Here is a 20,188-nt window from a genome sequence, read left to right on the forward strand (position 1 = left end):
TGGTTCAAATCCATCACACTTCCATGTGGGGAGGATCCAGCTTGCTCGGCTAGCGAGCAACTACCCAAACAATGACATGGAGGATGAAGTAACAATTGAAGAGGCAGACCAGTATTTCTGGCTGCATTAGTCTGTCTTTTCAGAAGACGTGGCTCTGTGACTAGAGAGGGAACATTGTAAAACAGGAAATCAGACAATCAACTGATCATGTCTGGGGAAGTGGACAAAGAGCTCAAACATGTTAGCAACACAAGTAATGGAGGACCCCCTTTTGAACCAATTTACTGAAATTCTAACATCACATAGTTCCTGCGATAAAATACATTTCCCTTTCATAACTGTAATAAACCTGCTTTATCACCGTGTTATGTACAACTTCCAGGTATTCAAGGTTGAACTGGTGTCACACTGATAAATGTCATATCCAAATAAGTTCCTCAAACTAACAGCCAGTACCAAACCTTGTGTGGCAACGTGTCAGATCAAAGCCACTCAACATATTTGCCATTTCACACCGTCAGAAAGATGTCACAAGTCACTTCACTACATTTGACAGCTCTCTTATGATCTGTGCCCAGCGACTGTTTATGGTGACAGGATGGTAGTCGGTGTTGGTCAGTGATTTTTACCACACAAAAACAGCTTTTTCATTCCAGTCAAGCAGTCTTTTTGCACATACAAAGTGAGGATATTTAGAGAATATTTGTTTTTACCTAGTGACACACTGACTAATCAAATCAAAATATACCGACGGGGACAGAGACAGTCATGTCAACACGTCTTCATGTCCGGTGCCATTTTGTCCTGTATCTTGAGACCCGACACCAACGGCTTTCTATACATGGGCTTTAAAACAGACTGTGTTTGTGTGGGAGTATCCGCCCGTGACCCTTTGCCTACAAACCCAGTTAAGGAATTGCCATGACCCCAAAACTTTTTTCTTACACCCCTAAATCCTCACTAGGTGCTGTAGGAGGAGTATTCAGACCAACAATAGCACTACAGCAAAAAAACACAGGAGGCTGTATTGGTACAGGCGCGTCACTAAAGGGCACACAAACAGGGCATACCAGGAAGTTCAGTTTGAGGGTTATCAATCGCCAAGATACTGCAGTTTCCTTTTTCACTTTTTTTTTTTACTCTTTCAAGCCACACAACTGTGAAAAGTTATCACAGCAGCAGTATATCTATAGTGTGCCAATATTGATGTTTAATATTTGTGCGTTTGTACAAGCGTGTGTTATTTCAATATGTTTAAAACACACCAAACTTCAATTATGACATGATCAACCTTAAAAATCCCACGTGTGTGTGTGTGTGTGTGTGTGTGTGTGTGTGTGTGTGTTTGAGGCTGCCACAGACTTGTATAATCAACTGTATTGTTTCTGACCTCTGTTCCAGGTAAGGGTGTAGCCATGTAAGAACATATATGCGTTTGTTTGCCTACACCCACCTACCTACCTACCTACCTACCTACCTACCGGTCTAGCTGTCAATCTGCTTTCCTGTAATGGAAGCAGTGATCCATAGTGTGAGATAAGCCAACACACACACACACACACACACACACACACACACACACACACACACACACACACACACACACACACACACACACACACACACACACACACACACACACACACACACACACACACACACACACACACACACACACCACACACGCAGTGAGATCATGGTGTCAACAGACAACTTCCGTCAGCATTTTATTTGTACAAGAAGTGAAGACGGACAAAATCTTTGAACCTTTGAGTCTCAAATGCCAAGATGTTTCCTTATTGGCTGGTAAGAGCAGATCTACAGTCTGGTTGGCTGTGCAGCTGCAGTTTACACACCTGGGTTGGGCCTTTAATGCTTCAGGTAGAAAACTGTTTGACAGAGGGTGTAGCTCTTGGGGCAGATTGAAAAAAAGTACAATTTAATAGTAACGCTCCCCTTATTCATTATGTTATATCTTTAATAGCCACTGTCAGATTTATTAACAAATGTCTAACAAAAGGTTTTAACCTAATGTTTTGATCTGTGTACACTTGCTCTATTTATGCTGCTACAATCATCAAAGCTACTGACCAACTGCTAAAACAATCCATCATGCCAAATCCTCACCGCAGTTACATTCATATACCTATAGATACTCGAGCAACACAAATATAGAAATGGGTTTAGCTTCTCACACACACACACATGATGACATCATCCACTGGCTACTCTTTCAACATGTATACACACAAATGTTTCCATCCCACGCTCATAGGAGGTTTTATATCACATGATGCTTGTCAACAGCTGTCCAAGTAATGCATGTCACGGTCTGTATCTGAAACTATAATGGTTTTCATGTGAGTGTGTGCAGCTTTTTCTGAATTACAATGCATCTGCAGATAAAACTGTCAACATGATTAAGACAGATGCTGTCTCGGAAGCAATGGGCTTTATTCCGGCCTTCTAATAATGATTCACAGAGCACAGCCGAGAGGTTTCTTTGTCTTTGAAACTTTTAAGCTACTTTTAAGCGACTACCAGAGTGTTTCTCAACTCAACTGAATGGAAACATGCACAATTACTTTCTGAATCTCCAGCTCTCAAAATCCTTTGCAATTTTGATACGTGTATTAAAGGAATAGTATTGTGTGTTTAGAAGCCCTCTGGCAAAGGGTCAGTGGATTTAGGTCAAAAGAGGATATATTGTTGTTTGCGAGTGCCTTCAATGACCCACTGTACCTCTACAGCACCCAGACAATTCCAACTTAACATCTGGGAGCCAGATTTAACAATACCTCTCAATTTAAATCTACATCTGTACCAGGAGTGTTCAATGAACGATCCATCTTGTTTCTTACAAGATTGAATTGCCACCAAAAACTTTGATGCCTGTTCTTTTTGTCACACAGCCACCAATACTTCTTCTTTGCAACAACAAGGTTTGTGATATATTCAAGGTTCCCCTGTCAACATTTTCCCGCACAAACACAATACAACTTCATACAACAGACTATCACTGGAGGGGGTTTTAAAGGCCAAACTCGCACTACGGAAGTTGCAAATCAATATTGTGTATTAAAAACAAACACACATAATGTACCAAGCCTGCAACAAAAATCAAACTTCACCTCTCTTAGAGAAAAACAGAATTTCTCAAACACCACTTGATTGTTTTGACACAATGGATCATCAATAATGCATACAGAGCTGACTTGTGGATGCTGGGCTTCTGTACTGTCAACTATACAGCATTCATGCAGAGCAGTCTGACAGGGTTGCCTGTATTGCAACATGTCAAAGTCCTGAAAAGTCAAGTAGGAGGACATGCCCCGACACACAGACTAAACAGAAACCTAAATTTATTCTTCTCTTCTGCAAAGAGTGGGAAATCCAGTGTGAGTGCGTAGGCAAGCTGGTGAATCACTGCTGTGAGGCAAAGACAACAGAGACAGAGGAAAAAAAGCTTGGAGACAACCAGAGACTGTGGAGGGCCACACAGGGGCCCTCTCTACAGCAGATAAGACATCCACACTAAAGCAGATTTAGGGGGAAATATCAACTATAACATTAATGTGGAAAATGATCTGAAGAGTCTTACCTGGCCGGTTGAGTTTTCAATGACTTGCACCAGTGGTGTCCTTGTTGACATGTTTAAAAAAGACTGGAAGTTGCCCAAAAAAGGGTTTTAGGAGCAGTGAAACCACGATTCTTCAGTGTCTATTGTGCATTTAAAATCTGTCTAGCTGATGGTAGAGGGGGAAATGTCCAACAGATGCTAGCCAGCTAGCAGCACGACAGACAGACAGATAGATCAGCCCTTGAATCAACAAGTTGAATCCCACATCAGCGGCTAGCACAGTTAGCCAGCTAGCTGGAGACTAGCTAGCAACAACCGCACGTCCCATGGTTGTCAACCAAGTAGAAAAAAACAAAGTTAAATGTCTTCTTTTAGCTTCGGTGTGAAAACATTCAGTTCCCAATGAGCATGTGTCAGTATCGGTGTGGTGGAGCAGCGAGCTACCGAGCAGCTAGCTACTCGGGCTAGCTGGAGGAAAAGTTGGAGCAATGGTTGTGTAGAAGGTTCAGCTAGGTGGCTACTAGCATGCTAACCTGGGAGCTAACTGGAACTAACGGCTGAGCAACTGTCGCCCTGACTACATGGAGCTGCTCTCCAGTGTGGTCTTCATAACGTCGTGTCGACGCCTGCTTTGCTCTCGTTTCTTGCAGCTTTCTCTCAGGTCTGAAACCACCTCCTCAAACTTTCAGGCCAAAGTTATTCCCGGCGAGGTGTCGACCTTCCCAGCTCACACTAAACCAGTCGAAATGTCCCCAGCGAGGTATCCAGAGGAGGTTATCCACACAATAATGGTCACATGGCCGGAGAGAAACGCGGATCAATCTGTTGCGCGAGCTCACATTAGCCCATGTAGCTAATTCACTGGTTCTTTCTATGGGAGCAGAGCTAGCTAGTTAGCTTCTCGTCCAGCAGCCCACTAAACTCACAACCCACGGAAACCACGGCGCTCTTCCTTGTGTTGCGTGATGTGAATAAGGTCGTCGTTCAGTGCTGCACTGCAGTGTGGCGGTAGATACACCAGCTCGTCCTGTCGCTACACACACTCCTATTTATTATCCACCAGCAGACTGAAGCAGCGATCATCAGGTTGTAACATCCATTATCGGCAGACTGGGGGGGTTTTGCGTGTCACGGGCGACATGGAGAGAGAGAGAGAGAGAGAGAGAGGAGGAGAGGAGCTGCGCCCGGTTGCAGTCTGTCTATCAGTCTATGCGCACGATCCTGCCCTGATACCGGAACAAGCTCACGGCAACATGGCTGCTGCTTGCACCACGACTGAGAGAGGAGGACTCGGGAGGACTCGGGAGGGAGGTTCGGTCTGTGTTCGGCTCCACTCGGCTTTTTCCGAGCCTGTACTGGTGACTCCTCCAGGTTGGTGAATGGCAGGTGTGTAGGGGATTGTGATAGGACCCCAGAGCAGACCCCCAGAGCAGACCCCCAGAGCAGACCCCCAGAGCAGGGGTCAGCAACCTTTACTATCAAAAGAGCCATTTTAGGCAAAATAAGAATAGAGAAATCTGTCTGGAGCTGCAAAACATTTGAGCATTGTGATGAAGGTAACACAGGTTATCGTCTAAGTATATAGTATATAAGTCTAATGCAGTGAGGGCCAAAGTGCAAAATGTACTACGGAGTATTGGCTCCGTAGTACATTGAGGGAAAAAACATCTGAGATTTACAGAATAAAGTCGTAATATTACGGGATAAAGTCATAACTTTACGAGAAAAAAGTTGTAATATGAGAATTAAGTCATAACTTTACGAGAAAAAAGTTGTAATATTATGAGAATAAAGTCATAACTTTACGAGAAAAAAGTTGTAATATTACAAGATTAAAGTCATAACTTTACAAGAAAAAAAGTTGTAATATTATGAGAATAAAGTCATAACTTTACAAGAAAAAAAGTTGTAATATTATGAGAATAAAGTCATAACTTTACGAGAAAAACGTCGTATTACGAGAATAAAGTCATAACTTTACAAGAACAGGGGTCGTAATATTGCGAGAATAAAGTCATAACTTAACGAGAAAAAAAGTTGTAATATTACGAGAATAAAATCATAATATTACGAGAATAAAGTCATAACTTTACGAGAAAAAAAGTCGTAATATTACAAGAATAAAGTCATAATATTACGAGAATAAAGTCATAACTTTACGAGAAAAAAAGTCGTAATATTACGAGAATAAAGTCATAACTTTATGAAAAAAAAAGAAAATGACACGTAAAACTACTACTTTATAATATTGACTTTATTCTCATAAACTTGTGAGTTTATTCTCGAAATCTCAGATTTATTTGTTTTTCCTCAATATGGCCCTAATACTCCGTCGTACTGCCGTACCATAGACCTACAACAATGATAAATAAAAATGAAAATGTAAACAAAAAACAGTTATTCATTTCCATTTTTAAAAATCCACAGGGAGGCCCCTGGAGAGGAGCTAAAGAGCCGCATGTGGCTCCGGAGCCACAGGTTTAGGACCCCTGTCCCAGAGGAACCCCAAAGCCCCAAATCCACCTGTGTATGCAGTTGCTTTTTGGTAATTTGATTACTTGCAAATTTGTAGCCTACCACTCAATTAGCCTACATTATAATATGATCTGGGTCCTGCATTATTACTCAATATTGTGGCCCTAAGTTGTAGGCTACAGGGGCCCTGTGTCCAGACTTATTCTACATTTTTGATCCAGGGCCCCCCCCCCAGAAAGTTCATACATTCATATTTATGATGGAAAGCTGTCACTGTATTATTATTATTATTATTAGTAGTTGTAGTAGTAGTAGTAGTAGTAGTAGTAGTAGTAGAAGTAGCCGTAATATAGGGCATTCAGAGGATCAATGGCTTTCCTAGCTAGATTGACAATAAGGGGATTTCTGAGCCCTTTACACAACAGAAGTGCTCGCCATCCAATCGCCGAAAAATGCAATTAATGCAGAAATCTCCAAATGTCAAAAGTTTTTGATCCCATCATGGCATTTTTTTTTGGTGCTCCTCAAGGTCTTGGTGTCTTAATGTGGTATTTTGGAGGGATTATTGATCATTTTTATCAATTCTCGAGTAGTAAAAATTGGTTAAATTTAGCATCAAATCTGCTTAACAAATGGTATCAACCCAAAAATTGCTGCAACAACTTTTGAGGCATAATAGAGCATGGGGATGACCATCACAAACTTCTATCATAATGTTCTAAACCCTTATACACTTTCACAACTTATTTCAATTAATTAATTCATGTTTATATCTGATTAATGACTAGAACAACTTGACACTCAGTGCTGAGCTGCATCTCAAATTAATCTTCAGGTTCCAGCTTTCAGATGATGTACACCACTTCTATGTGACATCTTATATGTATCATGTTACATATGAATGACTAAAAATCAACACAGATCTTAAAATGTAATTGTTTTGTTTGCATAGCATTGCTGTTGCTGGTGATGTGAAAGATGCTGATGATTTCAAGGGCTCACAGAAAATACTGTATTTTTTCATGGAGGCTACAATCCCCAACAACACCGCTACAAAGCAGCTCAAGCCTCTTAAGATTTGTTTAATTTGCAAACATTTGTATGCACACATATCCTCTTTTTTTCCTCTTCCCGTATCTCTCTGGAAACTCCAGTTCTGCAGGTGATGTTCCCACGGAACCTCCAGAAGCTGCAAGATATTTTCACAATGAGTCACATCCTTGTATCCTTTCACCTGTCACACACTCAGGGTTTCCCTTGGGTGAATCCAGACCTTTATACGTCATTTTAAGCAACCGGATAGAGCAAAAAAACAAGAGGTGGTTAACTTCATGTTTTTTCATTCATTAAGCTACACCACACTACAACATTTATGGAGAATACATAGAAAACTACGAACATTGAACCCAAAATTGGCAAACCAGGCATGACTTGCTATTTGTTTTTAACATAAAATAGTGATATATTGTAGGCTGTTATCAAGTACTTCACAAATTCACTTTTCAATTTATGTCAGTTACTGAACTTTATAATGTAATAGATGAAACAATGAAAAATTAATTTAATTTTCACCTTTTTACTCAAGAAATAAAATTTAAATAACATATTATGCACATGTTTTTTGTAACTTTCAAGTATCTGAAAGTTACTGTTTATAGTTTTGATTCTGTGCCCACTTTTTTTCCAGTATTGTCCCAAGGCGTATTGTTTATAATATTTTCTTCAGGGGTTGTATATTAGAGCAGCACATCAATGAGCCTAGCTCACAAGCAGGGTGACCTTTGCTGACCCTGGAGATCCTCTGGTTGAAGGGTAGTTTAACCATTACTCCATAAAATGCCTCCTACCTTTGTTAACCAAACAGGATTGTAATGGAAAATCTACTTTTCTTCTCCACTATCCCTATCATTTTATCAGAATCCATCTGAGGCCATAGCCAATTATTAACTGAATTATGGGTCTTCATCACAACCACAGCTGTAGAAATAAAGTGCCATTTGTTAACATGTACCCATAAATGTGACTGTGAGATGCTGACAGCTGGCGTAGACATCTCCAAGTTACTTAGCAACAGCCGTTAGGACTGACGAAGACAAACATGGTCGCCATTGGAAGTGGTGATGTCTGAACTCTGTCAATCAGGAGGTCCGCAGGGACCAGTCACAATACCAAATATACACCGTTAGCACAATGCGAGGATGTTATGGAGAAAATAAAAAAGAAATCAGGAAATGGAGGGGTATGAGAGGCTTGTTAGTAATGACTGGGAGAGCATCCAACTGGCAGGATTTCCCGATGAATCAAGGGGAAAAATCACATCCACATCCACTGTTACAGGAGACAAACAGCTTGGTTTTTAGTGCATAAAATACATACAGCCTAGTTACTGTACCAGAGGGACCTCTCTTGTAACTTATCAATCAGTAAACACTCAAACCAATCCAACTGACTTGGCAGAATATGTCCTGTTTCTCTTTTTCAGTGTGTTGGAGCGAGTCCAGTTTGACAGTGGATCACAGGAGAGCAGGTGTCCCCCGTACTGTACAGTATTTTGTGACCAGTGCTTTGTGAAAAATGTCAAATTTAAAATATATATAAAATTATAAACCACATGAACTCATTGACTCTACTTTTTTTTTCTTTTTTTTACAGATTTTACATGAGCTGTTTGAGTAAGAGTCTAGTTTGTTGCTGGGTAAAATGTGCTGAAGTGTCGCCATCTGCAGGATATCTGAATATATTACAGAGTATAACCTCAACCATCTACTCTATCTATCTATTTATCTATCTATCTATAATACATATAGCATATTTTAAGACTATGTCCTGCTGTGTGTCCCATAAATATTTGGATAAAAATGCATATTTTGGCTGCCATACTTTTGCATTTGAGAAGAGCTGACACTCTGAGTAGGAGGTTGAAGTGTAGACGGTTAATTGCAGCTGACTTGAGGGTATTTTAAAGTCTCACTGGACGCACATTAAAAAACATATCAGCCTTTTTATCTCCAGTTTCCTATTTCAGGGTGCCAACTATATCTGGCCAGATTTAGGCTGTAATGACAGTTATTTTTAATATGTGGCCAATAATTCTCTCTGTAGAGGCTGGCATCCTACAGTATACACATCACCAGTCTGCCAGGTTGTCTCTCCAGCCCTTTTTTTTTTGCGTTTCAGTTAATCTCGACAAGAATTTAGCTCGCTCTGTGGCAATATGCAAATATTCATTGCTGCTGCATCAGGTTAAAACATCATCCAAATTCTCTATCATGTTGTCACGCATATGCATTGGAGTGTGAGCTACCCAGCTGTTGGCAGTGATTTCACTTTTAGTAAGCCAGTTACTGAAGGTTTGGAAGTAATTAAAAAAATGTTGATGTAGAAATGAGCACAGAAATGCATTTTTTTTCTGATTTACATCAAAAAATAATATACGTGGTGACATATAAACTCACCAGTCAGACTTTTTTTGGTGTATAAAGATACTAACTGTGGAGTCCACATAGAGCTTTATGACTTCATTGCACAAAAGGCTCCATCACAATGTCAACTTTCCTACTTTATTTAGTCATCAATAAAAGTAACTTAAAATTGAATTCTGACCATGGTAGTTCATTAATATTTAGAGCTGAACCTACCGTAATTGCATGCATTTGTAGATGTACATTAGGATAAAATCCTCTATCATAGTATATGTAATTTTATATCAAACTAACAAATTATAAAATTATATATACATAATACATTTTCTGGGAAATCAATTGAAAAATTGTTAATGGATATGGCTCATCCAGTACAGGAAGTACCTGACAAATTAAAGTTCTTCATCACATTGATGAAAAAATCCTACAAAGGCCCAGCAGCACACTCAATTATTCAGTCTAATTAGACTTCTGTTCAGGTTGGAGGTGGCTGGAGCTGCGTTGGATTTACATCATGTCACTAAACTTTATAAGAATGATAAAATCTCTCCCCCCTAACAGGTGGAACAAATCTACTCAGAGGTCAGACAGGTCAGTCAAGCGCAGTGTACATGCAGTCTTCAGACAGGTCTTTAAATAAAGAGGAAACACCTGTGTAGGTAGACCATAAATCATAAATTGTACATACAGTATATACTAACAATCTTTAGTGGATTTATTGTCAAAATAACCAATGAACTATTTCACTGCACAGAACACGTCTCCCATCACCCTGAGTCAGCTATAAGGCTGGTTCCCAGACTTTTTCACGTCAAGGACCCTTAAACTGGCACAAATTAGACCACGGACCCCCATTTCATAAGATTTCGCCCCGAGGTCCCCTATCTGATTTTGCTTTAAGATGTTTTATTACAGAGTGTATGACACTCATGACCAAAGTAGTCATCCATTCTGTCATTGTGTTACTTATGGATGGCATTATAGTGAAAATAAATGATTCTCCTTTTTGTCGGGGACCCCTGTACCCCCTCAAGGACCCCACTTTGAAAACCACTGAGCTATAACACCTGAACACCACCTTCTGCTGTTTGGAGTAGTTTGAGTTAGCAGAGAGGTCATAATAGAGAATCTAAAGTGATAATACATGGTTGAAATGTCTAGCTTCTGTAAAAGTACAAATACAAACTTGCCCAGACAAGACACCAACTCTGAACAGCAGCCCTTCCATGATCACTAAGTCTGGTATGTCCTCTTTTATATGATTAATAGTGTTAAATGACCTCCGGTTTAAAATCCATTCAAATGAGTACATTTGGAACAAGACGGGTGGGGTTGATGAAGGGCTATTGAGCTCATCTGACAGGGCTGTGGGGGTTAATCAGACAAAAAAAGGTGGGATATGCACTAATTGCACTGTAACCTAGTGAGACAAGATGTACCAGACATGATTATAGAGGAGGAGACAATCAGGAGAAGTAGAAGAGAGTAGAGGACATAAACACACATAACATTAGTGAGTGTACAAAGTATAAAGAGAATCTTTCTTTGACCTAATTCATGGCCAAACCGACTGAAAGGATGAATGAAGATCCTTCCTTAACCCGGCAGTTTAGTAGGAGCTGAGTCACAGCGTGGGCAGAATGAGTGAAGTAAGAAGGAGGGCCAGAAATAGGCTGAATCTGTACAGACTGTTCTACAATCACATGATGTAAGTAATATTCAAATATATCTAATATATCTAATATATAAAAAACAATTCAACCACATTACTTTAACTAATTATAGCCAGTAATGAAGACTTGTTTTGTAGCCCATTAAGTGCATATTTTATGATTTGCAATGAAAGAATCGAGCGGAAAAAAGACATGTATCCACAAGTCTTAAAGGAAACTGATTTGTTTTCGATTGAAGCATTTTAGGAAGCCGGGCTTTCCTTTGTATCACCAGAGGAAATACCACGAAGTAGGTGAAACCAGCTTCATGGCCTCCAACGGATTTTGCCAGACTCTTTTCTAGTAAGATATCAAAAAAGGTTGTTAAATCATTCACACAACAATGCAGCCAGTATATATATCTATATATATATAGATATATATATATCTATATATCTATATATCTGTGAGCTCTTTATGTGGGGTCTCTAGCGTATGCTCTGAGGTGAAAGACTCCCTCTGCATGATGATGATGATGATGATGATGATGATGATGATGATTGTCATCCGCATCCTCATACAACAGACTGCAGTGAAGCCTGATAAAAGATGATTTCCTCTGGAAATCAACAATTGTATATAAAGTCAACAAACTGGACATCTAACTAATCTATTTTTAACTATTAATAGCACCAGATTACATTACTTCTTTCCAGGAAACTTTCTAGGAACTCACAGACCTGTAAGAGTCAAATTCATGAGATGAAACACATTTATTTTATTTTCTGACAGGTCAAATGTAATCATATTGAGTGCCCCACTCAAAGTGCAATTTTTCTATTATTTTTTAAAATATAAAATGTAAAATTTCTTTACCCCCTCACTTTATTTGTGATTATTAATGTCTCAATACACTATATAGTTTTAGTACCTTATTTTGTTGTTTTTTCATGCTACATTTGGTGTATAGTAGACACTATTCATGTATTGTACTTTTTAAAAGATCTTATTTGTATCTATTCTTGTGCTTTTGCTGCTGTGACACTCAATACAGTTGATCAGATCTTAAGTTTGTAACTGTAGAATGTAATTACCCTTCATGTTTGTATTATGATTTCTGCTCTGGGGGATGAACAACCATTGAAACACTTAATGTGCCACCAGTTCGTATATTGAATAAGTCACCAAAGTTGGCTGCGTAACCCGATGAATATATTAAAGTTAAAAAACAGCCACATTCATGACACCGTTATCAGCTACTCAGCAGAAAGGAAGATAATCCCTCTGGAGCTCCACTAATCTTTTATTAAAACGTCTCCATTTAGCTCCGACTCTGAAGATAGCATCAGTGTTACTCTGCTAGTCTGACATTAGCTCATGTTAGTGTTGAGTTAACAGGCCGTTCAAACATCATCAGTTTGACACTACTTGGTATAAAGTAAACCTCACCGTCTTATGTCAGACTAAAAAGGTGGATTGATTATTCTGCAGATGGAAAAGCTTGTTGAAGTTGGGTTTAGCCGTCTCTACATCTCTGCACATGTGGCTTACTTTCTTTATAAAGATGGAATTGAGCAGAAAAACTAAATGTCAACTTAAAGGAAGATTATGCTTCAAATAAAGTGTAGAAAACCAAATGTTTATTAAGTAAAGACAGAAGTGCAAATGAACAGCACAGGAACATGAATTGAGATTTTGGAAATGATGACAGTAAAGTGATTTGAAGCATCACATATAGTTAATGCACTTACAGCTATACAGAGGCAACATATTCCAAATATCAGGGCTTCTGAAAACACAAATTATTCATTACTAAAAGAAACAATATATACATTTTACCTGAGGAAGAAGTTGAAAAGCTTCAAACTATGTACATACAAATTTGAGTAATGTCCTTGATCACTAAAATAATCTGAAATGTTTGATGATTTAAACCAAGATCTTTTTTTTTATTAATATGGAACCACGAGAGGAGAAGTTTGTTAAAAAGTAGCTCTCATATTCCTGTTATGCACTACATGGAAATGAAGTTCAACTTTTCAGATCTGTATTTAATAAATGCCCAAACTGAGCACTTTCCAATATCAACATCTTTAAAAAAAAAAGCATAATAGAAAGAAGAGAGGGCTCACACGACAAAAAGGAAACAAAGACAAACTATAGGAATATAAATAATAAAGGATCTGTGGGGGTGTTAAAATAGCTTCACATCCGGTCGGGGAGTGAGGATTCACCTCTGACTCACTCTCTTTAAATAGCGCCGAGCAGATCCTCCACGGCGACAGTCGTCAGGTCGGAGTAGAAGTTGCCCTCGTTGTCTCCGCCTCCGAACACCAGCAGGGTTCTGCTGACGGAGCCCACGTCCGTAATATCCGCGTCTTCTTCCTCCCCTGAGAAACGGCGGTGATCGGCCGTCTCCATGGTGATGATGGAGTGCCCTGCCCTGGGCACGGACAGCTGAGGGAGCGTCACCTCTGTCCAGCTGTTGGTGTCTGAACCAGTGAAACACAGAAAAAAAAAAAAGTGATTATTTTAAATCATGTAAAATCCAAAATGTCATCATATGAAACAATAATCAAAATAATTGCTAGCTGCAGCCCTAGTTGTAATGCTAGTCTACATCACTTTATGTACTAGGGCTGTCAAAATTGGCCAAAATTACGTTTATTAATTTAAATTATCTGAATATCTATCTTTTCACATTATGTCCATTACTGATGATTATTTATTATTATTATTTATTTATGTCATTGTGTAAATATTTTGTAAAAGCACTAGTGGTCAAACATACAATATCATCAATATGGATATCAAGTTATTTGATCAAAAATATGATGATATTTGATTTTCTCTATATCACCCAGCTCTATATGTAAGTGTGTCTGAAATTGTGAGTTGCCTCTCACCTATATCAAAGATGAAGGTGTCACTGAGAGCGTTGTTTCCGTTGTAACCTCCGTGGATCAGGAACTTTGTGTCTGAGAGCACAGCGCTGCCATGCCAGCTGGAACACATACAGAGACACACACACATTAAATAACACTGAAAAGTGCTGCACATGAGACTTGATGTTTAAAAGAACACTGAGGTACAATATCCAGTTGTAGCTGGGTGTACCTTCGAGGGGAGGGGGCTTTCCCAGTTGTTTTCACAACAGAAAACTCCATCAGACCTACAAAACACAAAAACATTTTCGTTTTAATTATGCATGCAGTGCATTTACACCCCTATCCACAGATATGTACCTTGTGTGTGAACATTTAGATATGTGTTTGTGCATGAAACCAAGAATTTCCCATATAAGCCAGCTTGTGTGCTGCTTACCGAGGTCCAACATGTACATGTCATTGTAGCAGACGGGAGTGTCCCACCCACCAAATACATAGATCTTCCTCTGCTGCATCACACATGCAGAGTGGCTGAAAGAGAAACAAAGAGGGAGGATGAGACAGGGATGAAAATGAAGCGATTTGAGAGCCAGCCAGACATGCTGAGATGACATGTGGAACAAACCATCTTACCCTGAGCGGGGGGAGGGCTTGTCGCCGGTTACAATGGGCTGGTACCAGATGGAGAGGTGGGGGTCGAAGATGTACAGTGAGTCACTGCAGCCGTCGGGCTCCGGGTTTGGACACGGAAACACTCCTCCCAGCACGAACAGCTCGCCTCGAAACATGCTGCAGCTGTGGTAGGCCAGAGGAGGAACCTTACCTTGAGCCTGAAGGACACGAGAGAGGACATGAAGAGAGAGGACAAGCTGCCAAAATAGACTTGTGGAGTTAAAACAAGCACACACCTCCACCATGGTCCACTTCCAGCTCTGCGTGTCCAGGATGTGAACGTCGTTGAACCACTTCTTGTTCTTTGAGCCTCCGAACACAAAGATGCGCCTGGAGTCCGGGTCGTAGACGGCTGTGTGGCCGATCCTGGCCTCGGGTGTTGGACCCTCTGCCAGAGTCTCCGCCGCAAACCAGGACATGTCCTCTGTTGGACAGAGACAAGGACACTTGCTATGACACGGACCCACCAGAAATCTCCTTGAAACAAAATTCTCCGTGGAGCCTCATATGACACAGATTCAACATGTTAGTTGTTGTTTATTGACAGACCTGTGCAGAGCTTCCACATGGGGTCTTTGCAGAACTGCATCCTGGCTCCCTGCCCTCCAATCAGAATAGCTGTCTGAGCATCGATGGCACACAGAGTCTGACCCCAGCGACCTGACGGGCTGACCAGCGGGGCTGCAGGAAAACCAGATATTTGTTATTTCAAGAGTTCATGTCTCTCAAACATCTCACACACATCTCACACACTTCCCCCTGTTTACAGTCTTTATGCTAAGCTAGGCATCTCCTGGCTCCATTTTCATACATGACGAACATACAGTATATGACAGTGGCATTGAGCTTCCTGTCTAACTGTTGGCAAGACGGCGAATAAGCATATTCTCCAGCAGTGCTACCCAGGTAACTGTAACCTACAAATACCTGCATGTACCATGGCCTCTTCAAGTTTATGTGTACACAAAACTCAGGTGGGCGATGTGCATCAACGTAGCAGCTACGGGACTGAGAGGTGAAGATATACGACAAGAAGTAAAGATAAAACAGAACTAAAACGGTACGTGGTGTGATTGCACAAACTCACCGGTCTGAGTGGGAGTCTTGGCCGACCTACTCTTCGTCCTGGCTGCACTCTGAGGAGGCGTTCTTCCCACAATCCCCTGCACCTCTCCTGCTCCATTAGCTGCAGAATGGAGAAAGTGAAGGAGGTTTGATAGAAGAAAGAGTACACATAGAAATGCTTTACTGTCTCCACACCAAGGACAATAAACAACATTATCATATTATAATTCTCCTCACACAACATGTTCTCTCTCTCACCTGTTCCCTTCATCTTAGTTGCATCTGCTCCACTACTGAACAGCTTCTGGATGCCTTTAGTTTGACCTCTGGCCTTTCGCACAGGTGTGGTCTTCTCCACGGTGCCATTCGGACACACGTTCTCCTCTTCCCCTCTCGTTGTCTTCTTATTCTCGTCACCGTCTTCCTCAGATATTCGCTCTCTCTTCCTCTTGCCGTTGAGCTCCCGGGCTGCGAGGGGAGCCACAGTGTCCTGGGACGGACAACAGTATGTGTCATTCATCATTTAGCAAATGAAATATTGAAATATGCAAGAGTAAACTGGGAAAGAGAGGTGAGCGGTTACAAAAACAGCTATCTGTAATGTATCATTCATCTGTTTGTAGGCAAACAACACTGTAATTAGCCTCAATAGACCAGAATGCAATGCTGTAACACAAACACATTGGGCTTTGAGGGGAAATATGACACTCTTTATTTCAAGTGAAGAAGTCTCACTCTGCTCTGGTTTTTGCTTCCAACAGAAACACCTTACAGCTGTACATAAGTTATTGTCCATTCTGGGTTGCTGAGAGGCATTGTGGTAAATGTAGGAAACTACAAAAGCAAGTAAACATTAACAAAAGTTATATTGATAAGTGTTAAGTATAAATATCTATATTATTTAAAGTATGAATGTTGCATGTAGCTCTAGTTATGTTTTTTTTGCGGTTTATATTCTGGCTAATTTCTGGCCTATTGCAATGTTCAAATCGCAGGATGAGGAGGAAATCGCACTATTTGTTAAAGGTTAAAAGTGTGTCAAATTACCATTTTGAACTATATATTGTGGTGCTGCAGAGATGTCCTGGTCTACACATCATATTGTACAGACTAAAGAAAACATCTTTGTTTGGTACAGATCCCTGAGAATAATTATGAAGAAATGATATTCCCTGTAATATCACAAATCATATATTGTAATATCAGTCAAAATAATCGCAATGAGGTATTTTTTCAAAATCGTGCAACCCTACTGATTTCCGATACTAGTATTATTAGTATATATAAAGTATACTGTATAATTCCCACAGATTACCTTTGGTGTGTATTCCTTCACAGACCCATCTGCTTTTACCTGAGGAAAGAAAAACACAATTATCCATAACTGAATCCTTGTGTAGGAATAGACTTATAGATTTGATTTTATTAATAGTCAAGACACAAATTTGTCTGAAACTATACATAAATAATGAAATATTAAAACCAAATTGCTTTGATTAAAGATTATAAAGAATAATCTGGGCGGCTGGTTAGCTCAGTCGGTAGAGCGAGCGCCCATGTAAATGCCAAGGCTCAGTCCTAGCAGCGATGGACCCGGGTTCGAATCCGGCCTGTGGTCCTTTCCGCATGTCATCTCTCTCTCTCCCCCTTTCCAACACTCTATCCACTGTCCTATCAATAAAATGCTTAAAAAAAAATCACCCCTAAAAAAAAAAAAAGAATAATCTGATTTATTGCTGAAAAAATACTGTGTATATTTTCATAATTATTGTCTCAGGGCTTGGCTATTAGCTGGAACAAGGAAAAAAACCACTTCTCATAGCTGTTTGTGTTGCTACTCCCAGTATATTTGAGGGTTTGTTTGATATTTACCAGGTTTCCTCCCTCCAGAGTGACATTCAGTGTGACGCTGTCTGTCCACGTCTCCTCCTCCCACTGCTCCCATGACAGACACCTGCAGAACGGAAAATGTCCTGATGACTCAGTTTTGTTAACAGTGGAACTTTTACTACAGAAGTAAGCAGGCCCAAGTGCTCCACAGACAAACTCAGGAAATCCTTTGTCCCAGGAGCCATCAAACTGTACAACACCTCTCTAGGGAGGGGGGGGGGGGGACAAAGGAGGACGGTCTGCAGGACTTTAGACTAAGCTACTGGAGTTACCCTGCACTATACTCACTTTTAACAGTCTCTTCTGCACTATATTCACTTTTTTTTTTAATAGTCGTGTATCACAGCTGTTACCCTGCACTATATTCACTTTTAACAGTTTTCTTCATCTCCTTGTATTTTTATATCTGGTATATTTTTTTGTACTTTGCACTACAAACTTTTTTACTGCCTTTTTACTAACATGTTTTTGCACTATGGAACTGTGATGCTGGAAACTTGAATTTCCCTCAGGATCAATAAAGTTACTAACTAACTATCTATCTATCTATCCATCTATCCATCTATCCATCTATGTCAGAGGTCAACCTACTTGTTATAGGGGGTGAGTTTCCCGATAGTGATGGGGAACCGGTCCGCATCGTTGAGCTCCGCGTTGACGCAGATCCGCTCCCCCCACGGCCCGCTGCTGAACAGCACCACCTGGTGGACACCCGCGGGGACTGCTACACACACCCTGCACGAACCTGCAGCACTGACACAGAGAAAAAACACAAAGAAATAAGTGAATACTAGTCTCTGTTTCTGTTTCTTCCACTGAGCATTAGATCAGCAGAATCTGTCACAACTTTTAAATCCAGTCTTAAAACCCACTTTTACAGAAAGGCTTTTCCAATCAGCTGAATTATAGTCTTTTGTGTGCTGATGTGTATATATGTGCATATGTAACTGTAAGAATATGTATATGCTTGTTTCTTTATTTTCCCATTCTATTGTTTTTTATTTAATTATTTATGTTTCAGTGTATTCTGTTGTACATGATGTGAATTTCCTTGGAAAGCACTTAAAATAAAATTATTATTATTATTATTATTATTATTATTATTATTTATTAGCATGTGTTTCACAATGACAGAGAAGCTAACCGACGTTTCCTTCTCTATAAACACGGCTAATGTGAAGAGGAGCAACAGATGAAGGTTTAAGACATGAACTGATGACAAATGCTTAATAAACACCAACCTCAGCAGCCTCTGAGGAGGACCGTTCACTCCCAAAACAGCATAGATCCCGAAATCTTCCATCGTTGTGTCGTCCTCCACAACTAGACACAGCTCGTTCTTCTATCCTACTTTATTTGTACACTATTTAAAGTATCAAAACAACGATATCGCCTCTATGTCCCTCTGTTCGACATCTCCCGCCACAGACACATGTGTGTACAACATACAAACTCCGCGGGAGTTCTTGCTGAAGGAGAGTGAGCGCGTGTTTTGTCGCAGGGAGTATCTGTGCGGGTGGAGCCTGCACTATTAAGCATACAGCAGAACAAGAGCTCCGCCCACGCAGTACAAGCTGACAACATCGAGCACACTTCAGGCTCTGCAGCACACAAGCCAATCAGAGGCCTGCATTCAGCACCGCTGTGAGACGTAACAAAAGCTGCGTTCAAGAGCACTTGTTAAATCTCGGACTGTACTGTAAATGCATTGCTACTTCTTGTGCTTTTATTATGTTTCATTCAATTTTTAGCTTATTATAATTTTATTTTTATTTATATGTGTATTTCCTAAAAAACTGACAATAACCTGATATTTTCAGGTGAAATTTCATTCATTCATTCATTCATTCATTTCATTCTCACTGTGCAATATCATTTCCACTTGTGCAATTTTGTTAATAGTCTGTTTATTGTCAATACTGTATATACTGCTCCTATTTTTATACTTCCTTCTATTTAAATGGTTCACATTTTGTTACACTTTGTTTAGCTCTTTTTTACTGCGTTAGCTGATGCATCTTGTTTTTTGCACTATCCCCTTTTTGCTGCTGTACACTGCACATTTCCCCACTGATGGACTAATAAAGGAATATCTTATCTTATGTTACTTATCTTAATACCTCTTTATGTCTTATGTAAAGCATATTTCCTTGTTGTAAAAACAAGGCAAAAAGACAATATAGCCAATATATCACATCATCAAATAGTAGTATCATTGATTTGTTCCAATGGGACGGTTTGCTGATAATCAAGAAAGGGCTTCCGATCTTGTAATTTATTATTAATAATTGTTATTTGGTTATATAGTACACAACAAATGCTTTTATATAGCTACATTTCAAATGGCAGATCAGTGTGTTCTTCCGGTATATGACAAAAACAGATTTCAGATACAGATTTCATGCAATCCCATTGTCGTCCCCACAGTTTGAGGTGGAAAAAAAACTAAATTGTACTTATGGTAGAACTTGAAGCTCAAGCACACATACTGAAGTGTATGCAGTATTTTCACAGTAGGATACACTATAGGTGTATGGTTCATGT

The 20,188-nt window shown here is 39.9% G+C and overlaps 2 protein-coding genes and 1 long non-coding RNA gene across 3 annotated transcripts in view; 1 reads left to right on the forward strand and 2 right to left on the reverse strand.

The window, feature by feature from the left end:
• Positions 1–4,812, reverse strand: part of mark2b (MAP/microtubule affinity-regulating kinase 2b) — a 58,175-nt gene extending 53,363 nt beyond the window's left edge. The window contains 1 exon segment of the mRNA XM_037759360.1: positions 3,602–4,812. Coding sequence (XP_037615288.1) covers positions 3,602–3,652 — 51 coding nt within the window. The 5' untranslated portion in view covers positions 3,653–4,812.
• Positions 4,813–4,815: 3 nt separating this feature from the next.
• LOC119482006 lies at positions 4,816–8,671 on the forward strand. Its single transcript, XR_005205349.1, has 2 exons — positions 4,816–4,951; positions 8,538–8,671. It is a non-coding gene; the product is annotated as an uncharacterized LOC119482006 (long non-coding RNA).
• Positions 8,672–12,747: 4,076 nt separating this feature from the next.
• LOC119481137 (kelch repeat-containing protein) lies at positions 12,748–19,147 on the reverse strand. The gene is made up of 13 exons (XM_037757741.1): positions 18,886–19,147; positions 18,236–18,397; positions 17,627–17,708; positions 17,070–17,108; positions 16,013–16,244; positions 15,777–15,875; positions 15,239–15,370; positions 14,926–15,113; positions 14,651–14,847; positions 14,454–14,548; positions 14,247–14,301; positions 14,036–14,133; positions 12,748–13,621 (listed from the first exon to the last, which is right to left on the reverse strand). Exons 1-13 carry the CDS (start codon positions 18,945–18,947, stop codon positions 13,380–13,382), a joined length of 1,683 nt encoding a protein of 560 aa, XP_037613669.1. The 5' UTR covers positions 18,948–19,147; the 3' UTR covers positions 12,748–13,379.
• Positions 19,148–20,188: the final 1,041 nt, after the last annotated feature.

The sequence above is a fragment of the Sebastes umbrosus genome, chromosome 22, assembly GCF_015220745.1.
Source record: "Sebastes umbrosus isolate fSebUmb1 chromosome 22, fSebUmb1.pri, whole genome shotgun sequence".
Lineage (NCBI taxonomy): Eukaryota > Metazoa > Chordata > Actinopteri > Perciformes > Sebastidae > Sebastes > Sebastes umbrosus.

Excerpts from the sequence above, each read along its gene's own strand:
- LOC119481137 (XM_037757741.1), bottom strand. The coding sequence starts at position 18,947 with ATGGAAGATTTCGGGATCTATGCTGTTTTGGGAGTGAACGGTCCTCCT. Across the intron at positions 17,709-18,235 it reads AAACTCACCCCCTATAACAA|GTGTCTGTCATGGGAGCAGT; the intron begins GTAGGTTGACCT and ends TCCGTTCTGCAG. Across the intron at positions 14,302-14,453 it reads CATGTACATGTTGGACCTCG|GTCTGATGGAGTTTTCTGTT; the intron begins GTAAGCAGCACA and ends TGTGTTTTGTAG.